We start from the raw sequence: 24,868 nt of genomic DNA on the forward strand, positions 1-24,868 counted from the left end.
GAGAGAGACATTATGGTTTTGGTTTTATTTCCTTCCCTCTGCTGCTTCCTCCTCCTGTTCTTCTCCTCCTCCTCTTCTAATTTTGAGACAGGGTCTCATGAAGCCTACGACTCACTTGAATCTCCGATATTGCTGTATTTACCTCTTGGGTGCTGGAATTACTGCCATGTGCTACGGTGTGGGATAGCCTTTTCTACAGGAAGATGTACAGTTTGAGGTCATCCCCAGCTACATAGCCAGCCCTGGTCTAAGAAAACAAGTCAATCCAAATGTAAGGTCCAGCAAAAGAGCTACTGACAGATCATATCCGTATAAAAGTCATATCCTCAGTCACCCAGGGAACTGCAGGTCAGCTTTTATAATCTGGATGTTTTCTATGTCTGTGTATTAGGTTTCTTTTTGAGATAATGTAACCAGGAGGGCGGAGTAACCCAGTTTGGGGTACTTAATGTATCTCTCCTCCTCTCTCCCTACATCTTCCCATGTTAATATGTGTTTTTTTACTTACCAAGGTGTGTGGGGGGGGGGGGGGGCGGATTCTGCAGCATTAAGCAATTTAAAAGTAATGGGAAAAAAATCAACCAAGGAGATTCCTGCATCTTAGAGGCCTGTGACCTTCCCCACCTACACCTTAGAGATAACTATCAAGAGCCGGGCCAGTCAGAAAGGCCCTAGCTGCGAACCTTGCTGCCAATCGGGATGCCCTTACCTGTCCAGGAGGAGGCTTTGGCTTCCTTAAAGCGACTGTCTCCTGGGCCAACCAGAGGTCTCTAGGAAAGAAAGGCACCAATCGGATTCAAGGGGGAGGAAAGTTCGGGGTTGCACCTGCGTACGGTGAGTCACTCATCCGAGCTCCCTCTCTCTTCGCCAATCGGAACGCGGGACAGCCGGGCGCCGCCCACCGGGCGTGGAGAGAAAGGCGGGCCGGGCTCAACCTGGCGGCTGGAGTCCAGTCCCAGCGCGGTGGCTCGCGGAGCTGTTCCCAGCGGAGTGGCTCGCCCGTCGTGTCGGGATTGTCACTGGAATGGGCACCGAGGGGAAAGCAGGGAGGAAACTGTTGTTTCTCTTCACCTCTATGATCCTTGGTGAGTTCCCGGAGTTTTGGGAGGAGTAGGTGGGTCCGGTTAGAGGTTGGACGAAGGCGCACCCCACTTGCCCACCGGAAGGGAGGAGTCCAGAAACCTGCCTGCCCGCCTGCCTCGCCCTGGGAGTCCACTTTTCCGCCCGGGTCTGGTCACTCTCCCCTCCCCCACCTGGAGACTGGCTGGCTACCCTCCCCCAGTCGGGTGATCTGTGACCCCGTCTCCTACACCGTGGCCTGGAGCTTTAAAAATAACCGGGAGGGTCCACGGTTCTGGGTCTCCCCTTCAGGCCCGAGGACCCTTCCCACACCAAACTATCAAGCTACCCGTTCCCCTTCATCTGCACCTGGGAAGGGCCGCCCTGCTCCTCCGACATCTCGGACGACTCAGAGGAACCTTGAGCCTCTCAGCCGGACTCCCTTGGCTCAAGTGTCCTAGGAGGAAATGTAATGGAGGTGGGGGTAGGGAATGTTTCCTTTCCTGGCTTTTGCAGAAGGGGTCTCTCGCTCTTGTTAAATTGTGGACCTTCCAGGAATTAATGCCGGGGTTCAGCGTCAGAAGAAGAAACGGAATCTCTAAAAATTTCTCAGATCATAGCATTCAGAATTCTTTTCTTGACTAACTAGCGAGGAGTCCTTAATTAAGGTTGTTGACTGAGTGACGATTCCCTGGGGGAGACTGGGTCTATTGGTTGGCTGGATCTCCTCTGAGCCAGACCTCTGCCCTCCCCCTTGCCGGGAATGAGAGTTTTTTTGTTTCCTTGTAGACTGACTCCCTTTCCTGAGAAACAAACCAGGCTCGCATGCTGGGGCATGACTGTCTCGAGGTGTGTTTGTATGAGGCTGAGTGTGAGGTTGGCTGGTTTGTGCCTTGGTCAATGTGTGTCAGGACCTGTATATTTATCTGTCTGATTTTCCCTGCCACCACCCTTCGGAGCTGAGGACCAAACCAGAGATTTTGGGTGTGCGATGTCTGATTCTTAAGTGCATACACTATTGGGTCGTTTACTTGGAATGTGTTCTCTATGAATCTGTTTCCCTTCGAGCTTCTTGTTTTAGAGAGGGTAAAGGAAATGAAACGTAACAGTGGGTATTGGTGTCTTCTAAAGGTTCGTTTTGAAGAACTTTTGGAGAGCAGAAATAGATTCCTTACCCAAGGTGGCTAGATCACGTCTTTGTATGTCTCTGTCACAGAACTGTAAACCCTTGGCGTGGGACTAGACAATAGGTGATCCTACTTCTTTCCATTGTGCAGATAAGGAAATGAGCCTTGAGAGAGGAAATGACTTTTCCAGTTTACAAGGGGAGTAGAAGCTGGGGATGGACTAGAGTCCTCTGTCCCCCGTTCCTGGAGTTCCAGCATTTCAGGCCCAAGGCCCAAGAACTATCTGGGCTATTGCTTCAGAATTTGCTGTTTTATTTAAAACAAAACAAAACAAAAGAACCTTCCACTGGCTCCATCTTTTCTCACTTCACCTTCGAATGCTACTCATCCATCCATTTCTGCTTCTCTTTATCTTCCTGTCTTTGCCCAGCCATCACTTCATTTTTGGTCGTATCTTAGAAATGTTAGCCACACCCATATTCCTGTTTTGTGTGCTGTTTCTTCTGGATCCGTGACGGCAGTTGACAGCTTATAAACTTCCTGGAGCTGATTTCCGCTAGCTCCTTCCCTTCCTCCTCTTCTTTTCTCCTAATTTCCTGTATTGGGTCTATGGCATGCTGCCGCTGAAGGATTGTGACAACAGCGTTTTGAGCAAGCAGCCACTGTTCATAGGAAGCCTGAGGAGTTGTTGCATTTGTTTGGCAGGGCGGTGGATCCTAGGGAATAACGTCAGGGTTGTGGAGAAGGGGTTGAGGGGGTGGACCGTGGACCATAGGGGGTGGTGCGGTGGTAGACTGGAGTGGGGGTGGGGGGCTGGAGGAATGGACCATGCAACTTTTAAATCAAGGCAGACCATGGGGAGTGATTTGATTAGTGCAAATGAGTAAGGAAATGGTAGCCTGGTCACCTCACCAGTCTCCTGGCTTTGTTTTCTTCTCTGGTGACCTTAAGCTAGTCGTTCAGTCTCTTCAGCTATAAAACAGGAGTAATAATACTGGTCCTGCGCTTGCCATGAGGATCAATGGAGATAATAGCTACTTGACATAGACATGAAGGGATTATTGCTGCACAGCTCTTACCCCTTTGGATTTTGTGAGGGTGCAAGAATGTTGTCCTTACTAGAGTAGGTCAAAGGAAGCAGGGAAATTCCCAATGGCGGGGCTTTATTTTATTATTAATTTTAAAAGTAGGGGCTCTTTGGGGTGGGGCATCTGGTCACAAGCATAAGCAGATTGCCACTGTGTCCTTTCCTTCCTGAGTCACTCCCCATCATGGCTCAGCTATCAGGGAGGGAGAAGAAAGGGCAAGATAGTCAAGTATGAGCCCCTGAGTGGAAGACAGCTCCAACCTGAGGTACTCAGTGGGCAGGGATACACAGACATGTTGGGAGAGCCGAGGCTGGGGAGTGTGAAATTGGTGACCCAGAATGCTACATTCCATTCCCTAGAGAACCTGAACTTGGAAAAAGTTCAGCTGCGAGCCATGGCAGTGGATGGGCCAAATATTACTGTATCCAGAAGGGAGGAAAGTCAGTGCTGACTTTTTTTCCTTCCTTAACCGGGTGTGAAATTCCCTTCCTTCCAAGAGGGGTGGACTACTGCTGTGGCTTTTTGGTCAGGGCTCCGATGTTTCCTGACGGTATTTCTAAAGAAGTCTCTTTTGAGTATTTCCAATGTGCTGTTCAGGGGGCAGACTTTCCCTCAAAACTGTGGATTGGTGAGTCATGCCTACTGCTTCCTCCCAGGGAAATAATTGTTCTCTTGAAACTAGAAGCTAGTGAGTGGCCACAGCTAGGAGGAAATGGGTGGTGGCAGAACTCCAGCAGGCGAGGCTTGGCTCTGGAATGTTTCACCTGTGAGACTTCTTTCTCTTCTGCTTCTTTGTGTCCCAGGCTTGTCCAGGGCCTCCAGCCTAGTTCTCCTTTGGGCAGAGATGCAGTGATTCTAGAAATGGTTTATTCATAGTGCACTGGTTGACAGGGTTTGGGATTCAAAGTACATCACAGAGGTAGATTGGTTCACTCCCATTCTACTTTTTTTTTTTTTTTTTTTGGTTTTTTGAGACAGGGTTTCTCTGTGTAGTTTTGGTGCCTGTCCTGGATCTCGATCTGTAGACCAGGCTGGGCTCGAAATCAGAGATCCGCCTGGCTCTGCCTCCTGAGTGCTGGGATTAAAGGCGTGCGCCACCACCGCCCGGCGTCCCATTCTACTCTTGCGGAAACTATACTTGGGAGAGCTTATGTGTGTCTGTCTAGTATTTTGTTATTCAGACACGTGTGTACAAATGTGTATTTGCTTTCTCACTCTTTTCTTACACGAAAAAGCCTTACGGTATGCATTAGATTACATCTTGTTTATTTTACTTAAGATTACCTGGAGAGTTTTCTTTTTTTCTTTTCTTTTCTTTGTTTCTTTGTTTTGTTGTTTTGAGACAGGGTCTCACTGTATAGCCTTAGCCGGCCTGAAATTTGCTATGTAGATCAGGCTAGTCTTGAACTCACAGAGCTCCAACTGTTTTTTTTTTCCATGTTGGTGTTATAGGGGCTATAGCTTGGCTGCTTGGATCTGCCCAACTTCCACACACAGCTGGAATTTAAGGGGGAGGGCACTGACATGCTCCCTCTCCAAAGATGGATTGAAATGCTACACACATTTTATGTGGTAAATTAAGAAGTCCTGGGGCTTGGTTTTCACATCTAGGAAATCTCAGAATTCATACCTATTTCCTCTTCACAGGCTCGGCTAGGTGTCCACAGCAAATGTTAAATGAGAAAGAAGTTTCTCAGAATTGGGAGGATGCTGTGGGGTGCAGTATGAGCACATGCATATTGGGGTTTTCCAGGCATTGAAACCCTGGAGTTCGTCTGCCTGGGACTCCCTGATAAGCAGAGTTTCTGTCCAAAGTCCACTGTGTGTCATTTATTTTCCAGGGTTGGGGCGGGATTAGAGGAAGCAGCTGGCTGGCAGGAAGTTGGATGCCAGGTCCCTGGGGTGAGTTCTGTCCTGACAGGAGTCACTGTCCTTTGCCATGGGGGAGGGGGCCGAACAGGTAAAACTGGAAAGTCCACAAAGAGAGGGCAGGAGGGAGCCATGGAGTGAAAGCCCCCTCCTTCCACTGCCAGTATTGATTTCTCCCATCTTCAGAGGTTTGAGCCTGCTCTGTAGTAGGTCTCACCCAGCCTTCCTATTTGCCCAGACATTCTGTATCGGATCACTCCAGCCTCCAGCAAGCTTTTGTTCATTATGTCTGGAGTGTCTTCTGAAGTTCATATGCCCAGATGTGAAGTACTGTATTCTTAGAGGGAAGCAGAGACCGGCTGGCTGGCTTCCCTTCTTTTCCTTCCTTTTTAAAAATCAAACTGGTGGCATAAAAGCATCTTGAGGAATATTCTAGGAGTTAACAGGATGTGTATAAAGAGAAAACAAAGGGCTTCCTGTTAAAACGGTAGAAGGAAGGAGCTGTTCTGCTGTGGGCTGGACCCCCATGTTCAAAAACATAGGTTGTTGGGGGGCTCTGCTCAGCTCTTTGTCAACTTCTTATCCTAACAGAGCTTCAGGGAGGTTCAGGGAACATCCACAGCTAGGGATTGAATCCGACTGGTTTCTTGTTTCCAAGGGCTACAAGCGTGATCCCCAACTGGAATATACAGGAGGGCCATCAACCAAGCACAGAATGTTTTGGGAGCAAAAGGCAGGCAGTGGCTTTTGTGCTGGGTGTGGTGGCATGTGTTGGTTGTGCCAACACACTGAGGCCGAGGCAGGACTTCTAAAACAATTCTTTGACCTTGCCATTGTGTCCAGTGCATTCTGATCTCACACACACACACACACACACACACACACACACACACACACACACACACACACACAGAGCCTCCTTTCACTCCTACTGATCTCCTTTCTGCTCAGCAAATTTCCTTCCCACGTACACATCTTTCCTTTTATTTTTTTTAATGGCTAATTATTTTTTCAAATTTCATTTTTGTGTGCGTGTGTATGTGGAGGTCAGGGAAGACTTTGTGTGAATTGGAGTCCTACCATGGGATTGAACTCAGGACCTCAAGCATGGTGGCAGGCATCTTTACCTGCTGAGCCATCTCATTGGCCCTCTGCTTTGTTTTTGTTTTGTGATCCACTGAGTTTAACCGAGGCCTTGGGTGTGGTGCTCTAACTACGGGCCCTTGAGTAACTCAGCTGTGGCTACACCACTGTAGACAGTGTCTCCTTCCCAGTAGTTATCGGTTGCCAGTAGCTACTGGGTGACGGGGAGAAGCCCCTCTTCCAGCCCTGACAGAGTCTCAGTGGGCCCCGTCCTGTGCAGGTAACTGTAGCTGCTCAGGCTATGAGCGAAACAGCTGTGGCATGCCCAGAAGACAGCCTTTCATGACTCTCCTCCACATCCTCCAGCTGTTACAGTCTTTAAGAAACAATTTGTAAAATTTATTTATTGTAGTGTGTGTGTGTGTGTGTGTGTGTGTGTGTGTGTGTGTGTGTGTGTGTGTGTGTGATGTGTGATGTGTGGAGGTCAGAGACCAGCTGTAGGGGGTTGCTTTTCACTTTCTATGCTGTGGGACTTGGGGCTTGAATTCAGGTTTTTAGGCTCAGCAGAAAGTGCCTTTACAGGCTGAGCCACCTCACTGGCCGGCCTGACAGCTCTTACATTCTTTCCACTCCCCCTTTTGTGATGTTCTCCGAGCCTTGGAGGGGGTAATACAGATATCCCATATAGAAATGAACATTCAATAACCAGTTATTTTCAGCATCTTGATTGGTTATAAGTCATTAACCATCATCTGCTCAAAAGAAGCTTCTTTGACTAACATAAACATAAATATTTAGAAGGCAGTTGCTTAGCAAAATTAAAGCTGCAGGGCTCATGGCCTATGACCTATGACCTCCCCAACCCATGCTTTTGACCAAGTCCATGGTACTGGGCATAGTTCCTTCTTGGGGAGTGGGCCTCTCTCTGATCTACTCAGTATGCAGTTGGTTTTCTTCTAACAGTACCACCGCACACAGTGCACAGTGGCCACGGTTTGCTTGGCAGGTTGGTGTTATAGCACAGAAGATCCACAGCTGAGTAACGCCACTGATAATACTTTGCTCGTCAGTTGCCTAGATAGCACCTTCCAGCACTGTGAAAGTCAGCCAGCAGGGAGGAAGCTTCTAGCTCAGCTCCAGCTTCATTTCTCTGTATCCTGCAACTGAAGTATGTTGCATCTTTAACGATTGTATCTTATCATCTAGTTCTGGTGGGCGTTGGGGAATACTACTTTAACTATGTAAAGTATGTTGTATCTTTAACAATTGTATCTTACTATCTAATTCTGGTGGGTCGTTGGGGAATACTGCTTTAACTATGTGAAGGTGTGTTACACTTGTTTATGCTGCATTTGTTTAGTTATGTTCGACCTTGTCTGCCTAAGGCACCTGATAGGTCTAGTAAAAAGTTGAATGGCCAGTAGTTAGGCAGTAGAGGAATAGGCAGGGCTGGTGGGCAGAGAGAATAAGTAGGAGGAGAGAAGAGAATGAGAACAGAGGAGAGAATGAGGGAGAAAAAAAGGGAGACATCCGGGGCCAGCTAGACAGACACGGAGTAAGACATACAGAATGAAAGGTAAAAAGCCCCAAAGCAAAACGTAGATGAAGAGAAACAAGTTAATATAAGCTAGCAAGAAACGAGGATAAGATAAGGCTGAGCATTCATAACTAGTAATAAGTCTCTGTGTCATGATTTGGGAGTTGGTAGGTGGCCCAAAAGAAAGCCTGTTGTAGGTGGGCAGCTAAGAGCAATGGTAATACCTTCTGTTTTTGGGGGGCCTCTGGGGCTGCCTGATCAACAATTCTTAAGGAAGTATCCTACACCTGGCACTGATGTTTTTTGTTTTGTTTGGTTTTGGTTTTGGTTTTTTTTTTTGAAACAGAGTTTCTCTGTGTAACAGTCTTGGCTGTTTGGAACTTGCTTTGTAGACCAGGTTCGCCTTGAACTCAGAGAGATCCACCTGCTTCTGCCTCCTGAGTTTCCGGATTAAAGGCATGGGCCACCACTGCCCAATGAGATTTCTATTTAATAACCCATGACTTTTGGGATGGGCACTATCCATCTTTGCAGAGTACTTCTGTTTAATTTTTTTTAATTAATTTATTTTATTTATGTATATATGTATATGTGTATGAACATGTATGTTTGGGTCCCCAAGGCGGCCAGAGGACACAGCATCAGACCCCCTGGAGCTGGAGATCCAGTCAGTTGTGAGCCACCTGGGTGCTGGGAACTGAACTTGGGTCTTCTGCAGGAACAGTAAGTTCTACTCACAAGCCGTCTCTCCAGCCCCTAAGCTTGTGGGAGTGGGGGTGGGGGTGGGGGAGGAGAGAAAGAAAGGAAAAAATAAATAAATAAAACCCTACTAAAGTGATAGAGAGGTACAATTGGTTGTGGTGGTGCTATTTGTAATCACAGCACTAGGGAGCCTGAGGCAGGAGGATGGTGAGTTGGAGTCCTGTCTGGACTATAGAGTGACTCACTTTCAAAACAGAAACAATACAGACTAATACCTGTAGTCGTATTTTTCTTTGGATCACCAGCTCATAAATAATGACATGGAGACTTAGTATCAATTATGAAAGCTTGGCCTTGGCTTAGGTTTGTCTCACTAGCTCTTATAACTTAAATTAACCCCAATTTTATTAATATATGTTCTGCCACATGGTGTTGCCTCTTTTCCATCTTGCATCTCCTGTTTCTTTCCCATGCCTGGCTGGTGACTCTGCCTTTCTTCCCAGAGTTCTCTCTGCCCAGAAGTCCCACCTATACTTCCTGCCTAGCTATTGGCTGTCCAGCTTTTTATTACACCAATCACAGCAATACATCTTCACACAGTGTACAAATATTCCACAACATTTCTCCCTTTTTGTCTAAATAAAAAGGAAAGGTTTAAACTCTTAACACAGTAGAACTATATATAATAAGGACAATTACCAGGTAAGAATTACAGTCCATGGGCTGGAAAGATGGCTCAGAGTTTAAGAGCACTGACTGCTCTTCCAGAGGTCCCGAGTTCAATTCCCAGCACCCATATCATGGCTCACAACCATCTGTAATGAGATCTGGCACCCTCTTCTGTATACATAATAAATAAATAAATCTTAAAAAAAAAAGAATTACAGTCCATTTTCATTTGGCATATTTGGAGAAGTACTATATTATTTATCCTATCTTAGTGAGTCCAAAGTTTTATACCTAAACCACTTTCTATCATAGCTGTATTACCAACCTAAACATATCTTTTTGGATCTGAAAACATTTTCTTAGATAAACAACTTAAGCTTTTGTCTCTCAACCTTAGGCACTTGACATCTCTTTTGTGAGTTTCTTTTTCTTTTCTTTTTTTTTTTTTGTGAATTTCTTTTCTGAATTTGGTAACAAGAAAACTAACTATAACTGGCTCATGTTCAACCCCATCACAGAACTGAGGATAACTATTACCTGAGTAAACAGAATGTAGAACAAACAACTTCCAAAACTATAAAAAACAACAGAGACAGCTGGCTGCCTGGACAGTCAGCCAAGGTTCTCGGCGATGTTGGGGCATTCATCTTTGGCCTGTCAGCCTAGATATCTGACAGACTTTTTTGTGAAGCAGGAATTTTGAAGGACTGTCCAGCCTTGTCTTGGCAAATTTTGTCAGTCAGCCTGTTTTGTGTCTTGCTTGCCCAATTTGGACAGCATTCTGTCAGCAGTTGAGGCAAGGGCAGTTTCTTGCCCAGGTGGCTAGCTCTGCCACATTGAAAGCAAATTCCATATAGAAGTTCTTTGATACCCACTGAAGTAAATTGGTATTGTCAGGAGCAGACATGTCTCACTGTCATGAAGTCTTATGTTATTAAAACATCTTAAATAACATATTCTGTAGGTCTCTGAAGTATTTAAAGAACATCTGTCTATTTAAAATGTATCTCTGATTGACCTTGAATACATACTTAACATGACTACAAATTTGATTGTTATAAATGACTAACTGCTAACCTGCATTTCTTAATTATCCTAAACAGTTTGTAATAATAGCTTTCAAGGACTAGAACTTTACATTTTAACATGAGCTACATAGATACAATACCTTAGACAAGAGTAGAAACATATATACAGTATAACAAAAATAACCTTAAAATGTGTATCAGTATACAAGAATCCATACCAGTGAAAATATTTGAGATTAATAGTTGTTTTTTAGTTTAAAAATAGGTTAAATAATCTCTGCTTTTAGCCTGTTATTTTTATATCCCCTTTTCTTTTTAGAAAGAAATCCTTGACTCTAACATCTTTTTGTTTAGTCTTTTTTTTTTTTTTTGGTAACCATGACCAGTAACAAATTGTAATTAACACCTCCCCACCCTCAAACAATGATACACATCCATCAAATGACCAGAAATCACCCACCCCACCCCTCGGGGATGTGGGCATGTGTTCTCTAGACTGCTTCTTGCTGTCTGGGGGCAATGGCATCTTTAGGGCACCCTGAGAAAATTGGGATAATGGTCAGGTCCTGGGAGAGCTAGGTGTATTATTTTTTGTTTAGTCTCTGCAATGGGAAAGTGTAGAGCTTATCTGAAGTCTTGGTTGGAGTAGTCTGTAAGGCTGGACCATCTCAGCTAACAACTTTGAAGTTGTTCTGTATTCAGAATTTTGAGGAAATGTAAAAGAGGAATTCTGAAAGGCTGGATCACCTGGGCTGTTTGTCTTTATTAGCATCTGGTCCCTTTTTTCTGAAAACATACAAGCTTTTAAAGGTAACATATATCTTTATTAACACAAGTATGGGATGTACAGTATACACAAGTCAGCTAAAGATTTTTTGTTTTATGTTTGAGTAGGTAAAAGGCATCTGTCAACAGATTTATAGTCTGTTTGAATTGCAGATCCAAACTGTAATGTAACAAGTCACGAGGACCCTGTAACCAACAGGATTTATCATGTCTCATCCAGTCTCGGAGCTGTTCCCATGTTGAGGGATCAGCATCTACATCGCCTGTATGCAGTCTTTCTTGGCATTTCCCTCATGTCTGCAGCCAAAATTCTCAGGTCTCCTCTGGTCAAATCTGATCTTTATTAATTTTGAAGGAATTGATAGCTTTTCATTTCCTATGGAAACAAAAGCACAACCTTTCCCCCAACTAAACACATTTTCCAACTTCCATTCCGAAGCCAAGACATCTCTAAAGACTGGTTTAATTCAGCAGTCCCTTTCATAATCCAGTGTCTCAGCAGCTGTCATTCACTGTTCATTAGGATTCAAAAAATTCAAAATTAACAAAGCACCATATAAGGTCCAAACTCCCTGTGTTATATAATATTTCCCATTTCTTACATGGCTCATTTTTTAATATTACTTTACTTTCTCTTGAAAGACTTTAAACTTTTTTAAAAATTTATTTATTATGTATACTGTGTTCTGTTTGCATGTATATCTGCATGCCAGAAGAGGGTACCATATCTCATTACAGATGGTTGTGAGCCACCGTGTGGTTGCTGGGAATTGAACTCAGGACCTCTGGAAGAACAGCCAGTGCTCTTAACCTCTGAGCCATCTCTCCAGCTCTAAACTAATTTTTTTTATGACTGTCTAAACGTAGTTTTCTTTTTCAGCACCTAAGCACCTTTTAAAGCATATGGTACCTTTTTAGAGGTTTTTTTTTTAGTGAGTGTGTGTGTGTCTGGACCTGGCTTTTTGTGAGTCTGCAGCGGTGTGCTTATAGTGTTCTCTGACCTTGGAGACAAATCTTAAATTGCTGAGGTACTACTCCAGAGTGGTGCTGGAGGCTGGCTATGCCCCGCTCAGTTCCGTGAGAGCCTAGCTGCATTTACCTGCCCTAGCTCTGGTATCTGTTGTGTCTGCCTGAAACAGGAGTTTGTACCCAATGTTAGCTGTTCAAATGCTCAGCTGCACAGTAGGGCCTCTTAAAAGAGCCCTGCCTCTGCTGGTGGTGGTGCACGCCTTTCATCCCAATACTCGGGAGGTAGAGGCAGGCAGATCTCTGAGTTCGAGGCCAGCCTGGTCTGCAGAGCGAGTTCCAGGACAGGTTCCAAAGCTACACAGAGAAACCTTGTCCCAAAAAACAAAACAAAACAAGTCGTGCCTCTGTACACTGAGCCTACCCGAGAGACCACTTTGTCAGGCCCACTTTGGATGCCATATGTAGTCGGACTTTTCTTTGGGCTGCCTGCTCACAAAAAACGACATGGAGACTTATTATGAATTATGAAAGCTCGGCCTTAGCTTAGGGTTGCCCCACTAGCTCTTATAAGTTAAATCAACCCATTTATATTGATAATCTACATTTTGCTACATGACGTTACCTCTCTTCCATCTTGTACCTCCTGTTTCCTCCCCATGTCTAGCTGGCAACTCCGCCATTCTTCCCAGAGTTCTCTCTCTGCCCAGAAGTACTGCCTACACCTCTTGCCTAGGTATTGGCCATTCGGCTTTTTATTACACCAATCAACAATACATCTTCACACGTTGTACAAGTATCCCACAACATATACCTGCTCCAGGTCAAAAAATGGGAAAGTATAGGATTATAGAGAAACATAATCATGTGCACTCTTAATCTATAGCTAAACACTTATACTGTTTCATCCTAGGCTTCTACGAATTAATGTGATGCACACATATATATTAAAACCTAAAGCCAGGCATGGTAGGACACACCTTTAATCTCAGCACTCAGAAGGCAGAGGCAGCTGGATCTCTGTGAGTTCAAGGCCAGCCTGGTCTACAAAGTGAGTTCCAGGACAGCCAGGACTGTTACACAGAGAAACCCTGTCTCGAAAAACTGAAATAAATAAATCAGTTAATAATAACAATAATAAAAAGACATTAAAAAGCGGCATGGTAGCTCCGTGATAGAATCCTTCTCTTAGGTTCAGTCCCCAGTACAGCCCAGAATAAACACACACACACACACACACACACACACACACACACACACACACACACACACAAAAGAAAAAGAAAAAAGTCCCCAAAAGCATCGGAGACGCTTAAGACCCTTACTTTTTTATGAGGCAGCTGTTTGAGGTCTCAGTTTCTTCATCTATAAAATGGGCTGAGGGTCTGGGGAAGCGGCTCGGTTGGTAAAATACTTGCTGTGCAAGTGTGAGGACCCGTATCTGATCCCCAGAAGAACCCTTTTAAAAGTGGGCCACAGCCGGGCCTGGCAGTGGGCACCTTTAGTTCCAGCCCTCAGGGGCAGAGACAGAAGGATCCTGGGAGCTTGCTGTCGAGACAGTCTAGTCCGTCATTGAACTCTAGGTTCTGGGAGATAACTGTCTGAAAAACCAGGATGGAAAGTGAAAGAGGAAGACACTGGCAGTGATCTCTTGTTTACACATGTGTGCATGGTCAGGCCTCCCTCTCTCTCTCTCTCTCTCTCTCTCTCTCTCTCTCTCTCTCTCTCACACACACACACACACACACACACACACACACACACACACACACACAAAATAAAATGGTATAATAACAATAGTACTTGTCTCATAGGGTGTTTTGAGATTTTTTTTTGTTGTTGGGGGGCTTTTGAGACAGGGTTTCGCCGGGCGGTGGTGGCGCACGCCTTTAATCCCAGCACTTGGGAGGCAGAGCCAGGTGGATCTCTGTGAGTTCGAGGCCAGCCTGGACTACCAAGTGAGTTCCAGGAGAGGCGCAAAGCTACACAGAGAAACCTTGTCTCGAAAAACCGGGAAAAAAAAAAAAGAAAAAAAAGAGACAGGGTTTCTCTGTAGCCCTGGCTGTCCTGGAACTTGCTCTATAGACCAGACTGGCCTCAAACTCAGAGATCGGCCTGCCTCTGTCTTCCTAGTGCTGGGGTTAAGGCATGTGCTGCCATTCCTGGCTTGGTTTTTGAGAATTTAATAAGAAAATAGCACTAGCTTTAATGCGAAGATTCTGTGTATCATTCTTGGCTATTATTTAGTAGTCACAGAGACTCTGTCCAGACCGAAGGGAACGTAGACTCTACCCTAGTCCTAAAATATGCATGTGGGAGAGAGAAAGACTAGATACGTGTGACCATTTTGGAAAAGCCATTTCCCACAGTTTTCTTCTTATTACCCAGATACACTGTGATTTTCAGTAGTTACACAGTAGGCCCCTGAGTCTTGTCTTTACTTCTGCATTTTAGGTCACCAAATGGTCAATCTGGGTTTGAAAATATTAAAAGGAAACTTCCAGAAATAAACAGTACATGAATTTAGGGTGGATTTTGTTGTGGTAGCTTTTGAAATAGTGTGGTCAGGATGGCCTTCAGCTCTGGCTGAGGCTGGTCTTCAGTTCCTCCTGCGTCCACCTCCCAAGTCCTGGGATTACAAGCATGTGCTACCATGCCTAGCTATTAAAAACTTTTATCACAGTGTATTGCCATTATCTTATACTATGGGTTATTGTTATTAATCTTTTGTTGTTTCTTATTTATGAATTAAGCTTTATTCCATGTAAGAAAAACTTATCAAAAGTTTGGGGGTTAGTATGCTATCTTTGGTTTCTTGTGTTGGCAGAACACGTTGGAATTCATCCCCTGAGGATAAGGAGTGGGGGTGGGGAGAACACACCAGCTAGGTAAAACCACCAGCTCTCTTGAAAAAAGTCTCTTAGGCCCAGCAGGGTGGCACATGCCTGTAAGACCAGTACTCTAGAAACAGAAGCAGGATTGCCAAAGTTTGAGACCAGCGTGATACACTTACTGATTTCAGACAAGCCAGGGGCTATTACGGAGACCCTGTCTCCAAAAACCCAATGCATTGGGGGTTAGGGGGAATAAAAGAAATCATATTGCTTATGAGAATATGTGGAGATTGACTTAGTTGTTAATATTTTATGATTATTTTAATCATTTCCTGTTCATGTTTCGCTTCCACATCCTCCTGTGCGTTTCCTGCCTTCCTGCTTTCTCTCCTCTGTCTCCGGGACATCTGTGTTCTTGTGCCCTTTTCCTCCCTCTTAGACTTCCCAGCAGCTCACATTTCTTCCTCATCTGTTAACCTCAGTTCACCTTTAACGTTTATTTGAAACATTCTTCACTCTCCGATATGGCTTACCACTGTTCACTGATACCGGATACTTCCTCGTCTCTCTTTCTCCATCTCTCTTGTTTTTTCTCTCCGCTTTTTTCCTTTTGTAGTGCTAGACATGGAACCCAGAACTTCGTGCAGCTAGGCAAGTGCTCTCCCTGTATTCCCAGTACCGTGCCCTCAAGTGTATGCCTGTGTGTTTGCCTCTCCTGTTTATGTGGCCGTGTTTCTTCTTGTAGTTTATCTGATCCCCCTCCCCCTTCTCCCTCCTTCCCTGGTGTTGCGAGACAGGGTTTCACTCTGTAGTCCAGATACCTGTTTATTACAGAAATACACAACATGGGGCGGGAGAGATCATGGAGACTGCCAAGTGGAGTCGGTTTTTTTTTTTTTCGAGCCAGGGTTTCTCTGTTTAGTTTTTGGTGCCTGTCCTGGATCTCGCTCTGTAGACCAGGCTGGCCTTGAACTCACAGGGATCAGCCTGGCTCTGCCTCCCGAGTGCTGGGATTAAAGGCGTGTGCCACCACCGCCCGGCCTGGAGTCATTGTTAAGAGATTTTAAAATATATATGCTTGGGCTATTTTTTATTTTTTGTAGAATTTACTTTTTAAATTATTTATATAGATTGAAGCATGCTTTTATATTTTTGGTTGTGAGCCTAGCCTTTAACGGCTGAGCCATCTCTCCAGCCCTGAAGCATGCTTTTAATCGTAGCACTCAGAAGCCACACCTCTGAATTGGAGGCAAGCATGGTCTACATGGCAAGTTCAAGTCAGGCATAGTGAGACTCAAAAAGGGTGGTATCATTTTATATATGAATTTAATGTTTTGGAGATATTTCTGTGCCAGTTGGGATTGATTTAAATTGACTTTGGGGACGGTGCTGTGTTTTTTTCTTGAGGGTAGGAGTTTGTGTAGCCCAGTCTTGCTTGTAACTATGTAGCTGAAGACTGGTGACCTTGAACGCCTGCTCCTCCTACCTCTACTCCCAAGGGCTGGGATTACAGGCTTGTGCCATCATGCCTGGCATGTTTTTGTTTTTTTACATCGGCCACTTCATTTGTTGTTTTCATTTGCAGGTGGAGGGGAAACACATTTTAAGGGTTATCTTTCTTTCCAAAACACCAGTCATGGAGTTTCAGGCCAGCTGTGGTTATATGTGAGATTTTTGTCTCAAAAACAAAGGGCCAACAAGACGGGATAGTAGGTAGAGATACTTGCAACTATGCCTGTCAACTTAAGTGTGGTTTCTGGGATCACATGGGGGAAGGAGAGCAGAGTCCTATGAGATGTCTTCTGGGCTCCACGTGGGCACATTGGCATGTACATATTTGTGCACACACAAGTAAATATACATGGGTTGGGGGCGGGATATGGTATTACAGCAGTTGATTGATTCAGGGTTTTTTTTTTTTTTTCCCGAGACAGGATTTCTCTGTGTGGTCTTGGTGCCTGTCCTGGATCTTGCTCTGTAGACCAGGCTGGCCTCGAACTCACAGAGATCCTCCTGGCTCTGCCTCCCAAGTGCTGCCGCCCGGCCGATTGATTCTGTTTTATGTACTAGAACCAGAGTATGTGAGTTACAATTTTAGCTTTGCCACCCACTAGTTTTGTGACCTTGAACAAATTAATTTCTGTGCCCCACTTACTCATTAAAGATGAGAGCTACAATTGTATCTGTCTTACAGCATTAGTCTAAGATTCAGTGAATTAAATCACGAAAGGGCTTGCAGTAACTGGCACATAGTGAATATTCAAAAAATGTTACTGGTCGCTGTTATTTTAGTCAGTGGCTTTCTTGATCGTGCTCAGTGTTTACAGTTCAGGTGTGATGAATTAACTGTGTAGGACAAGCTGGTTCTTCCTTTGTGCAGATATGTCCTCGTGTCTGCTTTTATCTATGTGGTGAGCAGATGTGGGTGCACATAGAAACCAGGGGACCATTGTGTTAGTTTGCCAGGGCCTCTGTAACAGACACCACAGGTTGGATAGCTTGTCAAAACTTTCTCCCAGTTCTGGATCCTGGAAGTCTAAGATGGATTACTGGCTGGCAGATGGCTCTCCTCCTTGCTGTCTGTTCACGTGCCACGAATTCCAGGTGTGCTGCTCTGTGCCTTTATCTGTTATAAGGAGACCAGCTGGGTTGGATTGAAACATCCAGTAGTAACCTCATTTTAACATCATTGCCTCTTTAATGGTCCTCTCTCCAAATACATCCTGAGATGTTGGGAGTTAGGACATAAGTATGAGAATTTGGGGAAAACAGCACAGTCCATAACAACATAAACCTTTTTGGAGCTGACCTTAAAAACAATGGACTGGCCAACAGTTTCCTTTTCTGCTGAACTGAGTTTATGTAAGCATTTTTGTTGGTGGTGGTGATGCTGCTACTCTTGTGGTCATGAAAATAATGGAGGTGTTGGGAATGGATTCACCTCTTTCTCCTGTTTTTTTCCCCCCAAATAGAACCCACTTTTTAAGTAGTGAAGACGTGCTTCGGGAGTAGGGAAGCAAAAGTTCTCATTTGTGCTTTGTTGTGTTGTTTTCTTGTCTTTGAGTCTGGGCCCCTAAAAGTGCAGGGTGGCTTCACATTTACCAAGTAACTAAGGCTGGCCTTGAACTCCTTATCCTTTCGCTACTACGACGTCCCGAGTCCTGGGATTACAGATGTGTGCCACTGTGACTAGCTTCCACTTGATTTGGAACCACAAATGAATGAGGGTGATCACGTGTTTTCCTGGTACTGGCTTTATGTGAAAGGCCAAGTGCAAGTGGCAATGTCTGACTCTGTTCGAGTCCTTGGTGAATTTCCCAGCCCGCTCCTAACTCTCACCCTTCCCTTTTCTATTTCCAGTGGCTTGAGACAGCTGGTCACAGGGGTTTCTCTCACTTCTTGCTGCTTTACACTTCGCATTAGAGGTTTTTCTGGCTCTTGGTCTACTCTTGGCTCCCTGTCCTTACCCTGGAGGTCTGCAGGTACCAGTGTATACAGCCTAGTTGTAGAAAGCAGCCTTTTGCCACTTGTGTATGCAACACCTGCTGACTCACTGTATCCTGGGTGCAGAAAACAGTCCCATTTACACAACAGTAAGTGGGGATTATGGGTAGAGAACTTAAACATTGTTTCAAGACAATTCAATTTAAAAATCACCTTGTAGCCTGGAGTGGTGATCTCAAGCATTCACTCCTATTTCCAGCACTTGCTCAAAGGCAGGGGGCAAGAGGATTTCCGTTAAGTTTAAAGCCAGCCTGAGATAGACAGCCAATTCAAGGAAATCCTATCTCAAAAAACCAGAACATCAAAATAAAGCAAAAAAAACCCCCAAAACCCTTTGTTTTTAAAATACAGAACTAAGGCGGTTGGAGAGGTGGCTCGGGGATTAGAAGCACTTGTTCTTACAGAAGACTGGGGTTCAGGTCTCAGTACCTTCATGATCGTTCATTACCATTTGTAGGGGATCTAGCGCCCTCTTCTGACCTCTGTGTAAGTTTTAGGACTTAAGAGAGGGTATGGCAGTTAAGAGCGGAATTTGGTTCCTACTACCAGCATTGGGAGGTTCACAACCACCTGTAACTCCAGCTCCAGGGGATCTGCTGTCCTCTTCTGGCCTCTGTGGACACCAACACACATGTGTATACACACACACACATGCGCACACACAAATAAAAATAAAAATCTTACAAACAAAAAGACAAAACTAGGTTTTAGGAGCTGGGAGTGCAGTTCAGTTGGTAGAATGCTTGCCTAACATTCATGAAGCCTTAGATTTGGTCTCCAGGGACACATAAAACAGTGCATGGTGGAGTACTCTTGTAACTCTATCATGCAGGAGGGGAAGGCAGGAGGAACAGAAATTGGCCAGCCTGGGCTGCATGAGACCCTGTCCCAAACAAAACAAAAAACAGCCAGGCGGTGGTGGCACACGCCTTTAATCCCAGCACTCGGGAGGCAGAGACAGGTGGATCTCTGTGAGTTCAAGGCCAGCCTGGGCTACCAAGTGAGTCCCAGGAAAGGCGCAAAGCTACACAGAGAAACCCTGTCTCGAAAAACCAAAAAAAAAAAAAAAAAAAAAAAAAAAATCAAAAAACAATAAATAAATAATTCTAGTCCCCACCCCAACTAGAACTTTAAAAAAAAAAAAGGATTGTGTTAGTATTAAAATATTACAGAGAGGGCTGGAGAAATGACTCAGTGGTTAAGAACACTGGCTGCGGGGCTGGAGAGATGGTTCAGTGGTTAAAAGCACTGGCTATTCTTCCAGAGGACCCAGGTTCAATTCCCAGCACCTACATGGCAGCTCACGACTGTCTGTCACTTCAGTTCCAGGGGATCTGACACCTTCACACCAATGTACATAAAACAAAGAAAAAAAAAAAAGAACAACACTGGCAGCTCTTCCAGAGGACCTGAGTTCAATTCCCAGCAACCACATGGTGGCTCACAACCATCTGTCATGGGATCTGGTGCCCTCTTCTGGCATAAAGATGTACATGCAGATAGAGCATTCACATACATAAAATAAATACATAAATATTTAAAAAATATTACAGAGGTTGGATTTTGAAACAAGTTTGTTTTTTCTTCGTTTGGCCATACTGCCATCTGGCCTGCCCATTTAAAAAACTGAACTTTGAAGATAAACCTCAACAAGCAGGTATTAAAGTGAATGGGCTGCTATGACCTAATTTGTTTGTGTTCTGTGCCACTCAGCAAATACCAAGTGTCAGGCACTGTGCTGGAGGTTGAGTAGTACTTAGCGTGACAAATGAGACATGGTCTCTGTTGTCTGGGCATTTACCGGAAAGACATGGGAGTGTTTATATATAACAGCACATAATTCAGGAAACACTTCAAAGGTGTTTTTGCAGGGGCTAGTGAAAGCCCAGGAAAGAGGCTCCAAGAGAACTCGGGTGTGGTGGGTCATTTCCCGGAAAAAAAAAATAGTGAAGGGCTGGGTGCCAACCAGGCAAAGAGGGGAAAGGCATGCACATAGCAGAAGCGGCTTGAGCAGAGGCAGGGATTGGCAAACAGCTGGAAGTGGTTTGTGTTGCCAGATGGCCAGTTGCAACAGGAGAGTGAGTAAAAGATGGGAAGCTTATTGCAGCTCAGATAGTGCTGGAATTTTCTTAGCTTGCTAAAATTTGCATTCTGCCCCCTAGGCAGCACGGAGTCATCAAAAACAGGTGGCAGGATTGACTTTGCCTTTGGGCGGGTGGCTGGAGAGTGTGGAGAGGGAGTTAGCGCTGCCTTGCATTTGGGCTGGATTGGTTTGAAACTCTGTTACCACTCACTATGATTTGGTCTGTGGACAGTTTGCTTGCTTCTCCAGAATCTTGATTGCTTTTTTTTTTTTTTCTGAGTCAAGGTCTCTCCTATGCAGCCCTACCTGACCTGAGACTATGTAGACCAGGCTGGCCTTGAACTCACAGAGATCCTCCTGCCTCTGCCTGTCTTGAAGGTCGATTAGTTTTTTATTTGGTGAGACTTCTTAACTGTTCCAGGGCTCACTTTTTCCACATTGAAAATGGTGGTTGGAATACTGTCACCATCTGTTGTGAAATAGTACTTTAACTATGCAAAAGGTGTGTTGCATTTGTTTATGTTGTGGAATATTACTTTAACTATGTAAAGGTGTGTTGCATTTGTTTCTGCTGCATTTGTTTAATTGTGTAAAGATGTGTGGCTGTTTCACCTTGCCTGCCTAAGGCTCCTGATTGGTCTAATAAAAAGCTGATTGGTCAATAGCTAGGCAGAGGAGGGATAGGGATGGCTAATGGAGAATCTGACTCCCTCTTTCTGGCCTGTATGGGCACGGCACACACATGGTACACAGACATCCATGCAGACAAAACACTCATCCACATAAAAGAAAAAGAAATAAGATCACCAAAAAATAGATTTTGTTCGTTTGTTTTGAGAAAGGGTTTCTCTGTGTAGCCCTGGCTGTTCTGGAACTTGCTCTGTAAACCAGGCTGGCTTCGAACTCAGAGATCCACCTGCCTTTGCATCCCAAGTGCTGGGACAAAAGGCGTGTACCACTAGGCCTGGCTTTAAAAATAGATTTTATTTTATTTTTTTTAAGTAAAACTTTAGAATGGAATTTCCTTGTTTTGATTTATCATGTGCATTAGTAAGAGTGAGTAGGAGGATCAGAGGTTACGTTAAAAAAGAAAAGGGGAGGGGTGGGGGAGTTATGATGAGGCCAGGGAGAAAATAGAGGCAAGGATGGGCAGGCAAATGATTCATCCTGTTGTAGATGGGTGTCCACGAGGGATAGTCCCCAATTCTGCTGTTCTATCCGTGAAAGTGATAGAGAAGGGGATGTCTTCCCAAAGCAGTTACAGTGACTAGGGAGATGATTTGGTGGGCTGGGGTATAAGCCTTCCTCCTGTAGTACTTACTGCTTAATTAAATGTCCCGTTGAAGACGTGTCAATGTCAGGAGGAGGTGTGAACAGGAAAGCTTGTGGGTGGGTGGTGTGATAAGATGGTGCTTGTTTGGGTCCTCGTGGGTCACACGCTGTCACTTTGGAGTTTGTTATTGTTTGTTTTGAGACGGTTTCACTGGGTAGCTCTGATTGGCCGAGAACTCACAAAGATTCACCTGCCTCTGCCTCCCCAGGACTGGGATTAAGGATGTGTGCCACCATGCTGGGCGAAGCACTTTATTTGTATTGCCCTCTTTAACCCTCTCACCTTGACGTAGAAACAGTTGTTGTCCCCATTTTACAGACTGCCAGAATCTTCAAAATGGCTACGGTGGCCTGCCTGGGTCACACAGTCAAGTAGGAAACAGAGCTGGGACTTGCACATAGGTGGTCTGGTTCCAGAGGCACGCAAAGGAATGAGAAGGGGAACACGGGCTGCATTGGTTGTGGTGTCTTTGGTGGATGAGTAGGAAGAGCATGGTGCTGAGGCTGGATTTGAATCATGGGGGACATAGGCAGGCACAGTAGGCATTAATTAATTAATTAGTTTTTATTTTTAAATTTAAAAAATTTTGGTGTGTGTGTGTGTGTGTGTACACCTAAGTCATGGTGCATTGGAATTGGTTCTCTGCTTTTACCATGTGGGACCTGGGGATTGAACTCAGGCTTGGTAACAAGTGACTGGACTCTCTCGAGCCAACTCACCTACCCACAGTAGACTTTTGAGTCTCGGTGCAGGTGGGTCACAGCCAACAGGCATTTGCAGTGGAGGGAGTTGGATAGACACTGAGATGCAGGTTCCTGTATTTCACGGGTGAGAACATGAAGCAGGTTGTGTCCGTCATGATTATCAAGAGGGGAGTGTGCCTGTGGCCCGGGGTTTTTATGTATATATGTGATATAATCCCTGAGTGTCTTTTTGATCTCATAGTTTTAAAGGACTCAAAAACAGTGATAGGGGCTGGGGAGATGGCCCAGCAGGTAAGCCTGACCCGAGTTCAATGGCCAGAACCCATGTAAAAACCAGATTTGGCCAGCTAGCCTGGAAAACGGCACGGTGGCAGAGATGAGAGACGTTGTCTGCTAGGTGGAAGGAGAGAAATGATTTCCAAAAAATTGTGTACTGACCCGTCCGCGTTCTTGCCCCAGCATGTACACACACACTCCTAATTAATCAATTAGTTTATTAATTAAAAACTTCATTCAACATCGAAAACGGTGAAGAATAACTAACATTCGTACATTGTAGTGTGTGTGTGTGTGTTCGTGAGTGAGTGTGTGTGTGTGTGTGTGTGTGTGTGTGTGTGTGTGTGTGAATTTCAGAGCCTGCTTTTCAGTAGTTTAATTAGATGTTTGCTCATAATTTGGGTGGTGTCATAGGTTGGGTTCTTGCGAAGCTGACTCCGAGATATCAGTTGTTATACAAGACACTTTATTACAGAGTGTTTTTGGGATTCACACCTGTGGAAAGGAGGGGACGGATACAAGATTGGGCAGAGGGAGGAGGGGCTGAGGTGTACTGACATGTCCGCCTAGTACACGCAGGGAGCGTAGGAGAGTTGGGAAGTAGAGTGGGGGCTTTACATCACCCCCTCCTGTCATCGTCAAATAATGGTCTCTGCCGCCCCTAGCCCCGGTGGAGAGGTGGTCCTGGGGCAAGGCGGTGCTCTGTAGCTATGAGCCTGTGGGCCAGCCGCTGGGGCAGTAAGGTCTTCATTCCTCTTGATATCTGGTTCAAGCATCATAGAAGGCAAATTGCAAAACTTCAGAGCCTTTGTAGAACAAGGTTCCCAGCATTCAGGCAGGGATGACTTGTGAGCTACCAGTCTCTGGCCTGGAACTTACTGTGTAGACCAGGCTGGCCTGGAACTCAACCATGTAGACCAGGCTTGCATTAGTTTTCTTGCCTTTGCCTCCCAAATGATAGGATTACAGATACATTAGAATTTTTAAAGTTTATTATTTGTGTGTGCACACGTGTGGAGGTCAAAGGACAACTTTGTGGAGTTGGTTCTCTCCCTCCACTTTGATGTAGGCTCTAGGGACCAAACTCTGGTGGTTATGCTTGCATCATCTAGTGGGAACAGCCTTTAACTGAGCTTTTAATCATATCCCCAGGAAGATATTCCAGTTTAATGAGGGCTATTTGATTTAATTTCCAGATCTGTTGTTACAGAGAGTATGAATTCAATATTAAAACTATAATGAGCTGGGCGGTGGTGACACATGCCTTTACACTTAGGAGGCAGAGGCAGGCCGATCCGTGTGAGTTAAGGGCCAGCCTGGTCTACATAGTGAGTTCCAGCACAGCCAGAGCTGTTACACAAAGAAACCCTGTCTCAAAAAAACCAAAACCAACCAACCAACAACTCTACAATGAAAAATATGCAAAGTGATAGTATTAGAAATAATTTATAGATCAATGAGTCTTGACTTTTTAAGAGTAGCACCTGAGGAACTGGAGAGATGGCTTGGAGGCTGAGAGCACTTGCTGGTCTTGCAGAGGACCCGTGTTCAATTCCAGTGTCTACTTGGCAGCTCACAACTGTCTCTAACTCTAGTTCTAGGAGATCTGGTACCTTCTTCTGACCCAGTACATACAGATGCGTGCAGGCAAAACAGTCATATATCTGAGATGTCATTTATTAGGGAGTGCTCTTGGGATCTACACTATGAAAAGGAGAAGGGTACAACGTCTGGCAGAGAGAGAGTTGCCTACTCTACAGGGAGATTTGAAACAGGAATGGTCCTTCAGAGATTCCCCAGATCTGGAGTTGAGAAGATGCATTACACACCTATAATCTCAGTGCTAGGGAGGTAAGGACAGGATGGTCAAGGAGTTCAAGGCTGCTCTGGTGTACAGTGGGATCCTTTCTCAAAAACAAAACAACAAAACCCAACAGAAAATAGCATCTGGACTAATTGTGTCTGATTGAAATCAGTGCATGTAAAGATACTCTGTAGGCCTGGCTGGGGGTGTGACTCCGTAGTAAAGCGCATGCCTGTAATGTTCAAGGCCTTGCCTTTGATCCCCAGCCCTGCAGAAACAAAGAAGATACTCTTTAAACAGTGATGTCAGAGAGTGTGGAGAGAAACAGGAGTTTGGAGACCATCTTGTTCAAACTCTTACATTTCAGATAGGGAATGAGACCTCAGAGGCCAAGATATCTGAGAGGCCAGGTTCTG

General features: G+C 44.9%; 1 protein-coding gene across 1 annotated transcript in view; it reads left to right on the forward strand.

The window, feature by feature from the left end:
- Positions 1-906: 906 nt before the first annotated feature.
- Positions 907-24,868, forward strand: part of F11r (F11 receptor) — a 28,955-nt gene continuing 4,993 nt past the window's right edge. Inside the window, exon 1 of the mRNA XM_052737630.1 lies at positions 907-1,085. Within this exon, the coding sequence (XP_052593590.1) occupies positions 1,025-1,085 (61 nt within the window). The 5' untranslated portion in view covers positions 907-1,024. The remainder of the gene's footprint in view (positions 1,086-24,868) is intronic.

This window comes from Peromyscus californicus, unplaced genomic scaffold (assembly GCF_007827085.1).
Source record: "Peromyscus californicus insignis strain IS unplaced genomic scaffold, ASM782708v3 Scaffold_14__1_contigs__length_90479793_seg_2, whole genome shotgun sequence".
Classification (NCBI taxonomy): Eukaryota; Metazoa; Chordata; class Mammalia; order Rodentia; family Cricetidae; genus Peromyscus; species Peromyscus californicus.